Below are 14,981 nucleotides of genomic sequence, written 5' to 3'. Positions count from 1 at the left end.
ATAATAATTAATAATTTATTAATAATATTAAATATTAATAATATTTGATTAGATTTTTTGATAAAAAAAAACAAGGTAAGCTGTGGATCTTTCTAAGGTCATTCATATCATTCGTAAACACAAATTTGGGTTATTTCAGATACTATATAAATAAAATAACAAACTTACTTGCCCTTGAGATTCCAACATCACAAATTAAACACTCTGTATACATAATAACGTCAAAAAAATTGTGTCATACCAACATAACGGAATCAATAGCACCAGAAACAAATGAGTAACGCTCATTGTTTGGATTTTTTTCGTATACTAACCTTTTCATAATGAGTTTCCTTACAAATATAAATTAAATAGGCAGTGAGACATGCTAGACAGCCCTCACAGTAGGTGGAGCAAGTGGCGCTTTCAGCCTCTGCGAAATAGCCATTCAGTCTATTGATGGTGGCTTCAAAAGCCTGCCTTTCCAACTGAAATAAACCGAAATTTGCGAATGCTTTCACTATAATTAAAACCGATCTTACTCTGCCATCTAATTCCTGTGGAAATCTAGTCTGGAATTTCACAACAGTTCCTTCACTATAATCTCTTTGGATGAAAACTTTTAGACACTGAGACGGCGCCATTTGTTCCGTCTCGCCAGCTCTTGAGCCGTTATTGTGGTGATTACTCATCGTGACTTAATTAGTTATTATAAGAAAAAGAAAATGCAAAAGACGAGATCAAATTATACCAATATCAACACACCTCCATTTTAGCTGTCATTTCAACAGGTTGACCAACATGCGACGAATGACAGCACCAGCCAAGGCGCTAAATTTGAATTAAACAGTTTTTGTTCTATTTAAGTTTATGAAATGTAAATTTGTTTGGCTCCAGGAAGTAAAAATCTTGTACCTAACAGTATTGTAAAATATGGAGATTTTTATCTCACATCTTGTGTGTTGTTTTTTAGGGCGATGTGAAACGTTTACTTGTTTTCGAGATAATTTAAAGATACTTCGCTTCTAATTAAGTTTCAGTAAATTTCACATCCCGTCTTAGTAATTATAGATTGCTTTTGTCCCATTTGGCCATATATCGAGCGATAGTGTGCTCCCAAAATGTCGTTCCGGTGAAATATCTGCGTTCACCGATACTAGAACGAAATTTATGACTTTATCTTCAAATATCAGAAATTTTATACAATACACAAAAAGATTTGTATCGATTAAAAGGTTGCGTGTCGGTTATTTTATTAGCAGAATGTCCCACCTGATGAAGATAGAATCGAAATAAATTCTTTCAAAATCAATCGGTTTTGCTTGACCTAAATAGCTCGCAAGTCATTAAAAGCAAAGAACAAAAATAATTAATCAGCCTACGACAAATTTTATTACAGTAAAGTAGAACATTGATTGTTTTTCTTTGAATTTATATAAAATTTATTTTTCTTTCTAAAGTGGGACATGAAACATTTTTTTCTACTTCTTCCAAACTAGTAATTGAACCTGCGGCCTGTGCGGTCACTAATAATCGATTAGAAAAATCTCTAACTAAGTGAACCGAAACTATATCGACCACAACTACAAGAATTGGCACAAATCACAGCCCTGTCGCCTAATAATTTGTGAAAAGCTAGACGAGTCGGCGGCGTTCGTAATTACCATTTCTAGTTAATCAAAAGTGATTTTTTGCGTTCCAGAAAAATATTTAATGTGTCGTATGACATGAAATTGTATCTCTTCTCGTGAGAATATTTAATCGACCACAAAAAATTACTACGACTTATCAAATTGCATGAAACTAGGGCGTCTAATGTGTCTGATGATAGTGCAAATGTCGTACAGTAGGACAATAACAACAATTGCATTTTAGACTTATTGATTCTCTTTGGTTAAATAATGTGGTCATAAAGAGGCGAAAAACAACAAAATTGATTTGAAATCCGGCGAAAGCTCAGCGGTATGGACTTATTTCCTACAATTAATCTATATTTAAACCCGTGAAAGTGTCCAGTAATTAATTAAAATTAATTCTAACAACATTTAAGAAAATGATTAGAGTTTTTGTTTTAATTTGAGTGTTTTAATAAATAATACACTTTTCAAAGTTATTGTAACAGTTAAAGTTAAAGACTTTGTTATATCATTTTTGTGTTTAGTTGTATTTTTTATTTATTCAAAACGGTCTTTTTCTGAAAATTTCTTCAGAGTATAGATTTAAATTAGATTAAATGGTGATTACAATAATTTGCAAAATGACAATAAGCAAATTTTAGAGAAAAAATGCATGCCCATGTATTTCATTACCTCAACAAAACTTTTGTGATTTACTTTTAATTTTATTAACAAATAGCTAGTTTCTTCCGTTTTTTATATTTATTTTTATTACTTCTAAACAAAGCAAAATACCCAAAGTGGTAAATTTAATGCCATACTAATAATAATAACTAATATTTTTTATTTTACGCTAACACTGCAAAAGAAAAACCTTTTTTGCTTCACCTGAAACCAGTAAGTCTGTAATTTTAAAAGTTTATTATTTTCAATCAGTGGAAAGAAAATTTAATTTTTCTCTTGGTTTTGAGCTTGTAATAACTAATAACACTATAGTTTACAAACAATACGACTTTTAATCGAATTATTATTTTTATGTTAACTTACCTTTAATTAAACAAAAATAATTGTTAAGTTTTTCTATCACGTCACACTTTTTTTGTTATAGACGATAATTTTCCTGCTTTCTGCACAAATGCCTCCGATTTAAAATTTATTTAAATTCAAATTGTTGCATAATTTTTACTATATGGGTCTAAATACGTCTTAAAAATATTTCACTCGCATTTCGACTTCTTTTTCTAAAAATTTAGGGAGCATGAGTGACAAACAAGACGAGCGTTTTCATCAAGTTCTGAAGGGTTTTCAAAAATCGGCACGAAGGTTTTTGGGATGAAAATATGTTAGTAGATTACTGTTGGATTATTATAAAGAAAACTGATCCAAAAAGTATAATAAAACCAAGTAAAATAACTCACTTTTAATATGTTTTTTGGCGGTTTTTGTATTTTTGTTAATTACCTATTTCTTAAACGTAACGTGGTGGACTTTTTTAAATAGTTTTTTTTAACTCAGTGCCTCAAAATCTATAAGAAATTTAAGGTATAAAAATCGTGTAAACTAGTGTAATTTTTTCTCTGCGTTTTAAATCCCACATTAGCGTTTTATTTTTTTGACAACGATGTCGTTTTGACAGTTAAATAACAAAAATGTTTGTAAAAAAACATAATTTTAATAAATGGCAAGTCAAAAAAACAGTTTCTAAAAAAACAGTCATTTTTAATAAAAACAATCATTATTCAATTAATTAATTAATTGTCAAAGTGACATCGTTGTCAAAAAAATAAAATCGCCAATGTAGTGGAACTTGAAAAGAAAAGAAAGATTATCATTACAAGTCCAAAAGTAAGAAAAAAATTAACTTTTCTTTCCACTGAGTCATCAGAATAATGAAGTTTTGATTACAGAATTGCTCGTTTCAGATAAAGCAAAAACAACCCTTGCTGTTAAAGTGTTACTTTATCTACTCAAAAGAGTTTTTAAAGAAATAGTTTAACATCTGCTATAGAAAAAAAAAGTATTTCCTTTGCTTTTTGGCGTAAAATCAACGGTAAAAATTTGTTCTTTTTGAGTGGCTATTATAAAATGTATTATTAAGTTCAGAATTTTGATTATAAAGAAATAACTTGATAGAAATTGGCAAAATTCACAGTTTATTAAAAAATTCTGGCATTTAAAAGAATCTTAATTTTTGAAAGCTGTAGATAAAGAACCTTAAAAGTCAAGTCAAGCTAAAAATCAAAGGTAATTTTTTGTCCTCTTGTAAACTTAATCCGGGAACATACTGTATACTTGCAAAATACATTTCTTAAATTTTATGTATTTGTAATTTGATAATTTGAGCAAGCTTGTTTATTATAATCATATAAACTTTATAATCTACTCCTTGGAGGCGTGTTTTGCAGCTTCAGTCCCTCCAGTTCTTCGTTCCAATTATCCTTCATATAAGCAGTTACATGTCGTGAATTCCGCCATTTAGCCTTGACCATGCATTGGTTCCCTTTCCTTCTACTCCTCCTCATCGGCGGTGCGTCTTGTGACGACTACGTCGACGAGGTCCAAGGCCAGTGTTACTCCAACCCGAAATCTTCCTCCTGTGCCAAATACCAATTTGTGAAATACATCGACGACTACCGTCCTCACGAGTGGAGTTTAACACGCGAAGTGAAACTTATTTCGATACCTGGTGCTAATGTTAGTGCTATCCATGCTGGGAGATACCTGGAGACCGACACCGAAGGGGTGAAATTGTTCAAGTATTTGAAACGAAGAGTGGCGAAGTTTGTACGAGAGCAAGGGTTGGCGGTGGATTTGCCTGAAGGATCGCAAGTGGTTGATGTTGATACAGTCGGTGAGTATGACCTTTGATAGTGTGCGAAAGGAGGTGAACGTGAATTATCGAATTGTACCGTTGGAAAACAGAAAAAATGATTAATTTTGTGGTAAATCTTGGCCTAGATGTTAATTACGGAATTTACGCATATGATAATTGGAGTATGAGAGGGTAATTTTCCGCTTTCGCTCGAATTTCCGGAATATTTATGAGACATACAAGGCAATTATTTCATTTTGTTTTATTTGAGATAAGTGTGGAGGAGTTGAATTATTCCGGTCGACAGTGCATCTCAAACCTGTCAAAGAAATTGAATCGACACGAAATTACAACAATATTTCCGGTAATTTATTTATCTGATGGGAACTCGTTAACATAATTTTGGGCAAGAATTGCAAAACTAAAAAAAGTTGAACAATAACAATTAAGATTTAATTTTTGTTTATACTTTTTTTGTTGTTTAGTTTAATGACCCTTAAAATAACTACTTTACGAATTAGTTTTTTTTTTTAATTTAGATTTTATATAATTTGGGTTCATCAGTTGTTCTAGTATTCTGAAATATTTTTTTCTAACGGTTTTATCAGTTTTCTAGTTTTTTTTCGAATGTAAAAACCGGTGTACTAAAAAACCTGTAATTTGTTTGACAAGTTATTATCCTAATTTTTATTATTTATAACCCGAAATGATTACATTATAATAAAACAAGTTAAAGGAGCCGTCATTTTTCCTACGTCAGTATTTTAATTAAAACCAAATCAATTACGTCTTTGTGCAGGTAATTACAGATCTTAGAAGCAGCCTAAAAGAAATAAATAAACCGTTTGAAGCCCGGCACGTTTCGTCGACAATTTAATTAATTTAGTTTGAAGACAGCCAAAGACATAATAAGGCTTCATCACTGTTTATTATTCAAAATCATCAAAACAAATTTGTTCCACATTCAAAATTTGGCCTGAAACATCCTCCGATCGCTTCATTACGCAACAAAAATTCTAAATTCTACACTTTGCTAACCCACATTTCAATCCAAAAAAACATAACGGTGTTATCTAGACTAGTTATCAATTTGCAGGATCCGGTAGAAAGAAGAAAGAAAAGAAACAAATCATCCTTCCTATCTTGATCTTGATCAAACTTTTCAAAGTCAAGATTTTGGTAACTTTGGCTTTGGCCGGGATTATCTTCATCAAGAAAATGCTTCTGGTAGCGGCTTTCGTCTTGCCGGCAGTTGTGGCATCGATTAAAGCCCATTGTAAAGCACAACAGTTCCATGTGGTACCATACAACGTCCATGAGGACCATTACACCCACGACCATGAGCACGATGACGATGGGTACGCGATTTCGTCATATGGGAGCGACGACAAACATTTCTGGGACAAGAAGAGGTATTCATTTCTATAATGGATTATGAAAAATGGGAGGCGAACTAACGGTTGCCACTTTTTTCAATGACTAGTCCTGTAATTTATTAATCCCAAAGACGGACCACTCAAAAAGAAAAAGTTGAAGATTGAAATTTTACCGTAACAAAAAAATTATAATTGGATGGACAAATCGGACATAACTTTTTATTTATTTATAAAAAACAGTACAAGACTGAATAATACTAACACTTATTTATTGTTTAACTTAATTTATTGTAAACTTATCTGAATATAAAATAATAAATCTTTACAATATGTAGGTTAGATGACTGGTGTTTTTCTAGCGTATCGCTGGTTGCATATGTTAATTTTAGGTTTCAGGAACAAATGGGAATCTCCTTTTGGAACATCTAATTAAAACGAGATGATCGCCGACAAGCCTCTTTTTAATGGAAATTTTATCTTCAACTTGCAGGAATAATATAGCAGTTACGACGTCGAAATATTGATGTTTACCAGCTTTATAAGTATCTGTTTTCATGAAAAATTGTAAATAATATTTCAGAGGACGTGAAAACAAGTCGTTTTTCATTATATAGTTAACACGGTGTTTAATTTAGTTTTCCAATCTTTGAAAATTATAAAAATTCGAATTCTGCTCAAAGCATAATCCAAATTCCGGCTTAAGCTAACCCTGCGAAGAATTCCACTCTTGATACATTCGATTTGGATATTCGGGTCGAGATTTACGAGCTCTAGAGGGAGGATGAATTTAGTTTTTGGATTTTTATGAAATGCATTAAAAAATAAGGTTTCGTTTGAAGAAAATTAAAGTTGACGCTTCAAGCCACGAGAAATTAATTATTTAATTCGTTCATATTTACCTGAAAAATTTAATTGCGAATGTAATGAAAACAAGCTTATTTATTCAACAAAGTAATTTCGCAACTGTTAATTATATCTCTTCAGTTTGAATTACTCGTAATGTTATATGGGACGATCTTAGTTCTTAGTTTATGATAAGTGTCTTTTGAGTAGTAGATAAAGTTTTGAGATAAAGCTCTACCTTCACTTGCAATTACATTGAAAATTAGTTGGGACGTTACTAGAGATGAGAAATTATTTTCTAATTAAATTCTGTCTGTTTATTGAACTGAGAAAAAAACGAATTGAGATATTTATAAAATTCAAATACATTCTTCTATGCCTTTGAACATAAATAAACAATCGATAAAGTGTCCGAAGGTTTTGCAATCCTTTCCAATATTAAATTTTGTTTTTGATTTAATTACAAAATTGTAACAATTCTGTATGCTGAAACCTTCCATATAATTAAGTTTCAGTCCGAGAAGGTCTTGAAACATATAATTGAAAAGGACACGCTTCAAGATTAGGTAAGTAGCCCCTGATTCGGCTTCCATAAGTTTTATCAATGACAACAAATGCGATTTGATAACACTGAAATCCGGTATAAACTATCTAATCAAAGTTATCGGTAGCTGAAAGTGGAAATTGATTTTTTTGGATAAATCCAAATCTCTGATTTCATTATTACGAAGATATTATTTATTTATGTACAAAAGAAAACTTTGCAAAACCCGTTTTTCTGTCTTCACTTTGCAAAATGAAATTTTCTGGGAGCTTCATATGTCGCACCTTCGATCTCCCGACTTTCGCTCCAATTTCCACAAATTTCCTCTTGGAAAATTGTTAAAAATTCCATCAGGTAAGGACATCCGCCTCCGCCTCCATTTCGTCCACTCGAAGATGATTGATGAGTTTTTATTTGGGTAAATATCTCATCGAATTGTGACACGATCAATTATCACAGACTACAAAGCAAACAATCGCTTAATAGCAACACCTAACTCCAGCAGGCATAATAAATCACACACACACGAAAAAATGTCAATAAAACTTGCTATTTATTAGTGTATCATGTGCAGGAGGGGGGCGGATGCGCCGCCGCCGCCTCTTATAAAGCTACAGCCCGCTGAAGAAGGCGCAGTGTTTGTGGCGGCGTCACGTAGATTTTAGACGCGCCAAAACTTTACAAAGTTTTCAACGAGTGTGTGGAGAGGTGGTGAAGGTGAATTATTTACCGGTACGTATGGAAAAAATACAGAATGGGGATTTTTTTTACAAGTTTAGCAAATTGCTAATTGGTATTTGTGGGGGTGGAGTTTTACAGAGTAATTAATTTGAATAAAAATGAAAGGCTTATGCAAAATTTTAGAAAGAAATTAAACACAATTTCAATATTTTTAAGTTAAAAAAATGGGCTAAAGGTAAAGTTTGTAATAATTTTTTTTTATTTTACACAAAGTGATTTTAATAGTTTGTAAAAATTTTAAAAAGTCTCGTCAAAAAAAGAATTGTCAAAATATTTACCTTCTTGGTAATATAGTTTATTAGATTTTGAAGAACTAGTATGAAAGATCATTGGTTTACAATTTTTGTTGGTGAAGTTTATTTCTACATAACAAAGTCACCTCTTATTATTTCTTTGAACGTGAATGTTGCGTTTTCATTAAAACAAGTACAAAGTAAAAAAGTAATTCAACATTATGAAAAAGAGCAATGCTTTCTGTACCTACAAAGTTTGTAATTACTTCTTTGAAAGGAGTTGAAGGAAATGAAAATATGAGAAAACATCAACTCCAACAATTCAAACTTTGTCGATATACATATTTGTTTTATATTTAAAACAAAAATAATTTTTTGAAGGATTTGTGTTTTTCTTGGAGTTAAACGAGTTGTAAAATTATAATCTAACTGCGAAAGAACACAAAACAGAAACAAAAAAGCAATACGCAAGTATTTACCCTAGAAAATTGCTTTCTCCAAATTTAACGTTTCATGAAGAAATTAAAAAATTAATATCAAAGGTTAATTTTTTATTGAAACAAGAGAATTACAAAAAAGTAATTAAACTAAATAAAAGTTAACGCAAATAATGTATACATGATGTTTACCCAAAGCTTTCTGTCTTTGTAATTATCCTTTTTAAAAGAGTTATGGAGATAAAAGTAAGAGGGGTTGAAACACAAACCCATTTACATATACTTTTTAATCTTTGAGATGTGAAATGAGTTGCAAAAGTAAAAACAGTTTAAAGTCTATTTCTAATGCAACCTAAAAAAGTAGTTAATCGTTGGGTATCATCTGACGGAAGTCGCAATATCCATTTTTCTCTCGTTCTCCCTAATCACCACCATAAACATTAAATCCCGATATCTCTCGCTTGAAATCCGGCCAAAAATGTATTAAATCCCGGATCGATCCGGAAAAATGAACTTTCATCTCGTGGCATAAATTAAGTGTAACTGAAGCGAAACTTTTGAATGTATCTTGATTTGTAAGTAATACGTCAGTAGCAAACTTCATGTTACGTAATTTTGTAATTATTTCCACCAGAACAGTTATTTAAACGCGTCAAACAAACAAGCGCTTCGAGGAATTTTCTTTTGTTTTGTGTTTTTTTTCCGTAATATTTTGGCAATGGTGTATTTATTGGAACGGTTCCCGATCAGAAAAATAAATATCGTTAATTGGATAAATAATCCGATTTTGCGAATTATTAATAATGTGGTCATTTTACGAGCACTAATGAGAGAAGAGGCAAACTTCTATATCTAAAATTAGTTCTTTTCAGGTGGGGATTTATGAATTCGTGAAAATGAATGCAAAGCCATTTGAGAAATAGAACGATTAGGTCCCGTAACGGTTGTCTTTCAGATTTACATAATTGGACCTCTTTAGATGATACATCCTGTAGATTTACATTTTGATTAGATTTTCGTGGATTTGCAGCTTTTCGTCTCGTGGAGCATAACGATCAACAACATTCGGTTATTCAGATGTGCTTAATGTTTCTTGAATTTTTTATTATGACATAGATCGGGGAGAGTTTTTGTCGGTTTAGGGCGACTTTTATGGAAATTAAGCTCGTTTTGGCCTCGTTGATAATTTATTATTCCAGGAGGTGCAATAAACTTTTTGTCACCTAAGTCCCAAAACAACTTCTTTTTTTTTCTGCACCCCTCAACATAATTAAAGAGGCGGCATTCTCCTCGTTGAAAATAACAAAATTTCAAATTTTGGCTCGACTCAATTTATTAGAATTCTTGTCGGGGTCTTAATTCCTCTTTGCTAATTTATTATCAGTGGCGGTGCACTAAAGCTTTTGTCACTTACTCGACTTAAACTTGCTCCTAATCCAAGTTCTTCATGTTCCTTTGTGCTTAACATAATTAAAGTGTCACTGCAGCCACTTTTACCCTTTTGAAAAATCGAATTAAAGTGCTGCCAGTCCGACATTTGTCAATTTCCGGGTTGCATTCGCGTCCATTTAGCGATTTTAATTATCAACATGACAGTTGGCTGATAAAAATCGGGCTTTTTCCGTCGAAAATCATACAAGCAGTAAATTTAGGGGAAACGATACACTTGAAACTGTTTAACATCGAACTTCCATTAATAAGTCTATAATAATAAAAGCTTTCATCGATAATCCTTTTTACCTGAAGATGATGATGGGCTTTGACGTTAAACAATTTTCAGATAGTTTGTGTCGGCTACAGAAAAAGGGTGGACACAAGTTTTTGCATAATCACGGACTAGAATGAATTATTTATTTTCAGGAAAATTAAACGAGCTAATTCTTTGTTCAGCTTGAGTGATTTAGTTTCATAAGAACGATTAAAATCTGGAATTTCAATAAAATCGTTGGAGGAGAACCACCACAAAGAAATATTTCAGTTTGAAGAGTAATTCTTTGGATCGTCTCTCAGATTTAGATTAAAAAATTCAACAAATAAAATGTGAAGCATTTATGTTCTCAGTTGCATAATATATACAAATACTAGAAGCAAATAAGGAAATAAACGTTTCTGTTTTGAAAACATGTTTTCAATTTAACCTTATTATTTATTCAATTAACTTAAACGTTATCCTAGACCCCGTCTCATATTTGTTTTCTTGGTGAATAACAAGAAAATACAGGTGATCATTTATACGAATTTACCAGAGACGAACTCGAGTATATTTCGCTTGGTACGAGAAATGAGGACATTACTTCACCCAATTTTCTCTCTTTTTCAGTTGTGGGAATTAAAAGACTAGTGAATTTTTTTCTTTCTGATTCAAACTCCGGTTTATTTACCTCCTCTGAAAACTTCCGACGACATATATATATATATCACATGTTTTTTCCGACTTGTCGCGATTACGAATAAATTTCGCATTTTTTAAGGTCACAAATTGTCCACGCCCAGTCGTAAACAGGGTTAGAGGGCGGTTTCCAAAACGTATTAATTGTCCGAATGAAAAAAAGCTTTCACGGCAAATGTCGCGGAAAAAATGAAACGGAATATTGCCATAATAACCTTTTAAGGGGTGATAAATCGCTCGAGTGATATCATTTTAGGGACATTTCAAGCCGGCTATTCTCTTAGTTGGTGCTTTTATCGCGCGAGATGCTTATCGGCTTTTCAAAAAATATTGTGGGATAAAAGAAACGATTTAATTTATGGAAACGGATTGAGGGATTTTGCGACGAAACTTGGGTTTGTCAAATGTGATTTTGGTTAACTTCGTAATTTGAGGGTCGGTTTGTGATTAATTGTCGCTGGGATCGAGTAAATATTTTTGGTAGCGAGACTATTAATAGCTTTGGGGTTGGAAGCTGAGACTAAACAACAACTGGGAAAAACTCCACATCTTCATCGTCACTTATTTAGAAAACAAAATTGGATAAAAACATTGTTCGTGAAAAAAACTCATTCATTCTAATTAAACCTAATGAAATTTTCCTAAATCCCTTGCGTGTAAAAAATTTCATTCATTTTTTCAGTTGTGCCATGTTGTGTTGAATCAATGGATCCGAATCACACAATACCTCACAATATCTCGTCCCTTTTGAACGAGAGTCGAAAAGTTGATCCTCAACTCTATGACAGATATGTAAGGAATAGAGCCGTTGATGAACCAGCTTGTACCGCCCTCATAGCAATGTATAGTGTGCTTATTGTCTTAGGAGCGTTAGGGAACACTTTAGTGGTAAGTTTCAAGATAACAATGCTTTGTTTATAGACGAAAAATAAGCTTTTAATTAAGTTCAGTTGGTAAATAGCGGACGAAAACACGTTTCACCTTTGTAAAATATCTTTATTTGCGTCGCAGCTAAGGAAAAAGCTCGTGATAACGGGTTATGTTAGTTGTTTAACATTTTACCGGTTTGGGGTAAATTTTCGGAATTAGATTTTCAGCACTAGTGATGACACGAAAACTCACTTCCGACTTTTTTATTAGTCATATTTCGCATTGAAAGCTTTGTCGAGTCGTAGAAAGTTAATTTGGACCGATCAAAGATTAGGTTAACGGATAAATCAGGTAAGTTGGAAACATTTATTGGTAGTTTCGTGTGGAATTAGTCCGGATTTAGTGTTATGACAAAGTGAATAGAAATTGTAGCTCCGCGTGGGCTAATAAATTCATTGCTGAAGAGTAGAACTGTAAAATTTGAATGGGAATTTGACTGTGTATAGCTTTAATTAGAGCAACTACAAAGTATACATATGGAAGACCATAAAAGTTTCTGTGTATATCCACGGATTGCCGAAGAAAATACATTACGTGGTTGGTTTTTATTTTTACTGTTACTCATCTTACTAAAAACGGAAATAATGCTTGAAATTATGTATCAGTTCATTATCACGCACCTAATATTTATCAACCACTCACATACTGCATTCAATTAAAAGCAAAAAATAACGTCAACAAGCGACACCAATGTTTTCCTTTAAACCCCTACAAGAAGCCTGGAAAAATTTTCGATAAACAAGTCCGTTTATTATGTAGAAAATAAACTTTTCTTTAATGCAAAAACTTGTGCGTAGACATCAAAGCAAGACTTTTCATCATTTTGCAAGTTTTTTCTTATTTCAGATAGTTTCAGTGATTCGCAAACCAGCAATGCGTACTCCTCGAAATATGTTTATTTTAAATTTGGCTGTTTCTGATCTGCTCTTATGTACTGTGACCATGCCTTTGACTTTGATGGAGATCATCACGAAATATTTTCCGCTAGGAAATAACGTGTTTATTTGCAAAATTGTGGGACCTTTACAAGCAACGAGTATCTTTGTATCGACGATTTCGATTACGGCCATCGCGCTGGATAGATATCAGGTATAGTAGTGAATTTTCGTATTATTAAAACGTTTAAAAAATGCAAATTGCACACTTTTGCGGTGAATAAACGTCAGCAAAAAGTGCGAGTTTAAAATTTATATTCGGTTTTCGTTATTTATGTTTCAACGTTGAAAATTATACATACTTTTGGTAATTTATTGGCTTAGTGTGAACGTATTTTGGGTGTCTGTCTTTTGTCCGATCAATGTAGTGAAATATTTGTTGTTTTTGAAAGTTGATCAGTCATAAATTCTGTTTGGAGACACGACCGGATAACAGAATTAAATCCGAGCTTAACGAAACATCGAAATTTCATTTTAAGAAGCTTTCGCGTTTATTCCCTTAGCTTCTAACGTTATGTTTATTAATGAATACAAATCTTTATTTATTTAAACGAATTCAACTTGTTCCATTCAAAGGTAATCGTCTACCCGACCAAAGAAAGCCTCCAGCTCTTTGGAGCCGTAATCATCCTAGGTCTTATATGGCTCTTAGCCCTTTTCCTTTCGACTCCTTTGTACATAGTGAAGCAGCTCAACACCCACAATATCTCTCTTGGGAAGGGCATCGACGAACTCAACTTTTGCATCGAAGATTGGCCGTTTGACCATGGAAGGGCTTACTATTCCGTCTTCTCCCTCATCTTCCAATACATTGTACCCATCATTACCGTTTCGGTAAGTACAAGGTCGTCTTATTTAAATGTTACACCAGCTTCGAGATTAGGTTTCGGAAGGCGATACGTGACTCGTATGGGGGCGTAAATATCCTCAAAGGATACGTGAGAATTACACACAAACACTGAGTTATAGGCTTGTTGTATAAATCCGGGCTTTGGGAAGCTAAACATGCATCCTTGACCCCGATTCAAATCATTTTTGAGCTAAATTATCGCTGAAATAATTGCATTAGTTCGATATTGTCGACATAAATCAACCACCGGTCAAATGTGTAATTACAGTCTGGAATTTTTACGAAATATCGTGGAATGTTATAACTTTTAAGAAACAATAACATTATTAACGTCTAGTCTTGTGCAATGGAACGACCGAATTTTTGCAATGTAATAAAATCTCGCCGTGTTATAAAACAGAAGCACTATCAAAGATCGTGTAAACACAGATCGGGCAAACATCCAAGCTTTTGTTTCCAAACAATACCATAGATTTTTGCAACGATCGCATACTGTACACCCCAATTGCTGAATTTAATACAACGAATTTATTCTGATACGTTAAGCCTCGAGAATGCTCCAATAAAACAATAATAATGCACACTTTACGATATAATCCTGTTTCGGGGAATCCTTTGTGACTGATTAGAACCGAGTAAAAATGCTACTAATTTTTACATCACTGTTAACAGCTACATATTTGCATGGTTTGAGTGTTTTTTGCTTTTAGCCATGTCTAAAGTGAATTAATAATGATTGATGTGCTTTCAAGAGGATTTTGCATGATACAACGGTAAAAAAATGCACTTTGTTCTTTTCAAATTTAAATCAAACTTATCGAAACTTTAAAATAAATAGTATATTATATCATAACGATGGAATGAGACGTAACGTAATTCACAACCACCTACTATTATTGTTAATTCCCTATTACCTACAGTAACTAATTACTTACTTGAGTTATTAAGGGGGTGTCCTAAATTAAAATGTCAAAAATCGATTTTTTTTATTGCTGAAATCCATATAAGAATGTGTTTACAAAGTGACAGAGACTAGTTTTAAATATTTAATATTTTAATATTTCAATACATATTTTCAATATTTAAATTGATTTTTTTTCTTATTGAAAACTTTGAGACGCGTTTTCTCTAGTTCTTATTTTCACAATTTTTCTAAATTTGTGGATGTCATAACTAAAAAACTAAACGACTTATATAATTGAACCAAAGTTTTTTTTCTTCAGTATTAAATTCTCTTCTAAGTGAACTAAAAAGTTTATTTAAATAATTGTTATAGCAGCATAAAGTTTTTTTTTA

General features: G+C 32.4%; 3 protein-coding genes across 5 annotated transcripts in view; 2 read left to right on the top strand and 1 right to left on the bottom strand.

Annotated features, from left to right (window-relative positions):
- LOC123015689 (golgin subfamily A member 7) overlaps nucleotides 1-755 on the bottom strand; it is a 1,957-nt gene extending 1,202 nt beyond the window's left edge. For both annotated transcript variants that reach the window (XM_044415565.1, XM_044415566.1), the window contains exons 1-2: nucleotides 522-755; nucleotides 315-467 (exon numbers count right to left, since the gene is read on the bottom strand). In XM_044415565.1, coding sequence (XP_044271500.1) covers nucleotides 315-467; nucleotides 522-671 — 303 coding nt within the window. In that variant the 5' untranslated portion in view covers nucleotides 672-755. The remainder of the gene's footprint in view (nucleotides 1-314; nucleotides 468-521) is intronic.
- A 3,265-nt stretch (nucleotides 756-4,020) lies between these two features.
- On the top strand, nucleotides 4,021-6,122 carry LOC123015681. The gene is made up of 2 exons (XM_044415556.1): nucleotides 4,021-4,446; nucleotides 5,504-6,122. The coding sequence occupies exons 1-2, from the start codon at nucleotides 4,083-4,085 to the stop codon at nucleotides 5,833-5,835; spliced, it is 696 nt and encodes a 231-aa protein (XP_044271491.1). The 5' UTR covers nucleotides 4,021-4,082; the 3' UTR covers nucleotides 5,836-6,122.
- A 1,692-nt stretch (nucleotides 6,123-7,814) lies between these two features.
- The window catches only part of LOC123015664 (neuropeptide F receptor), a 9,773-nt gene continuing 2,606 nt past the window's right edge, over nucleotides 7,815-14,981 (top strand). The window contains exons 1-4 of one of the 2 annotated variants that reach the window (XM_044415536.1): nucleotides 7,815-7,902; nucleotides 11,653-11,858; nucleotides 12,747-12,989; nucleotides 13,412-13,669. In XM_044415536.1, coding sequence (XP_044271471.1) covers nucleotides 11,676-11,858; nucleotides 12,747-12,989; nucleotides 13,412-13,669 — 684 coding nt within the window. In that variant the 5' untranslated portion in view covers nucleotides 7,815-7,902; nucleotides 11,653-11,675. Of the gene's footprint in view, nucleotides 7,903-11,067; nucleotides 11,859-12,746; nucleotides 12,990-13,411; nucleotides 13,670-14,981 lie in introns of those variants that run through there. The other variant, XM_044415537.1, reaches the window with a different exon arrangement.

This window comes from Tribolium madens, unplaced genomic scaffold (genome assembly GCF_015345945.1).
Source record: "Tribolium madens isolate multiple individuals breed KSU strain unplaced genomic scaffold, Tmad_KSU_1.1 Scaffold_19;HRSCAF=116;Tcas5.2_LG9, whole genome shotgun sequence".
In the NCBI taxonomy this organism is placed as follows: Eukaryota; Metazoa; Arthropoda; class Insecta; order Coleoptera; family Tenebrionidae; genus Tribolium; species Tribolium madens.
The sequence above is the reverse complement of the archived record's forward strand: the minus strand, read 5'-3'. Positions and strand labels throughout refer to the sequence as shown.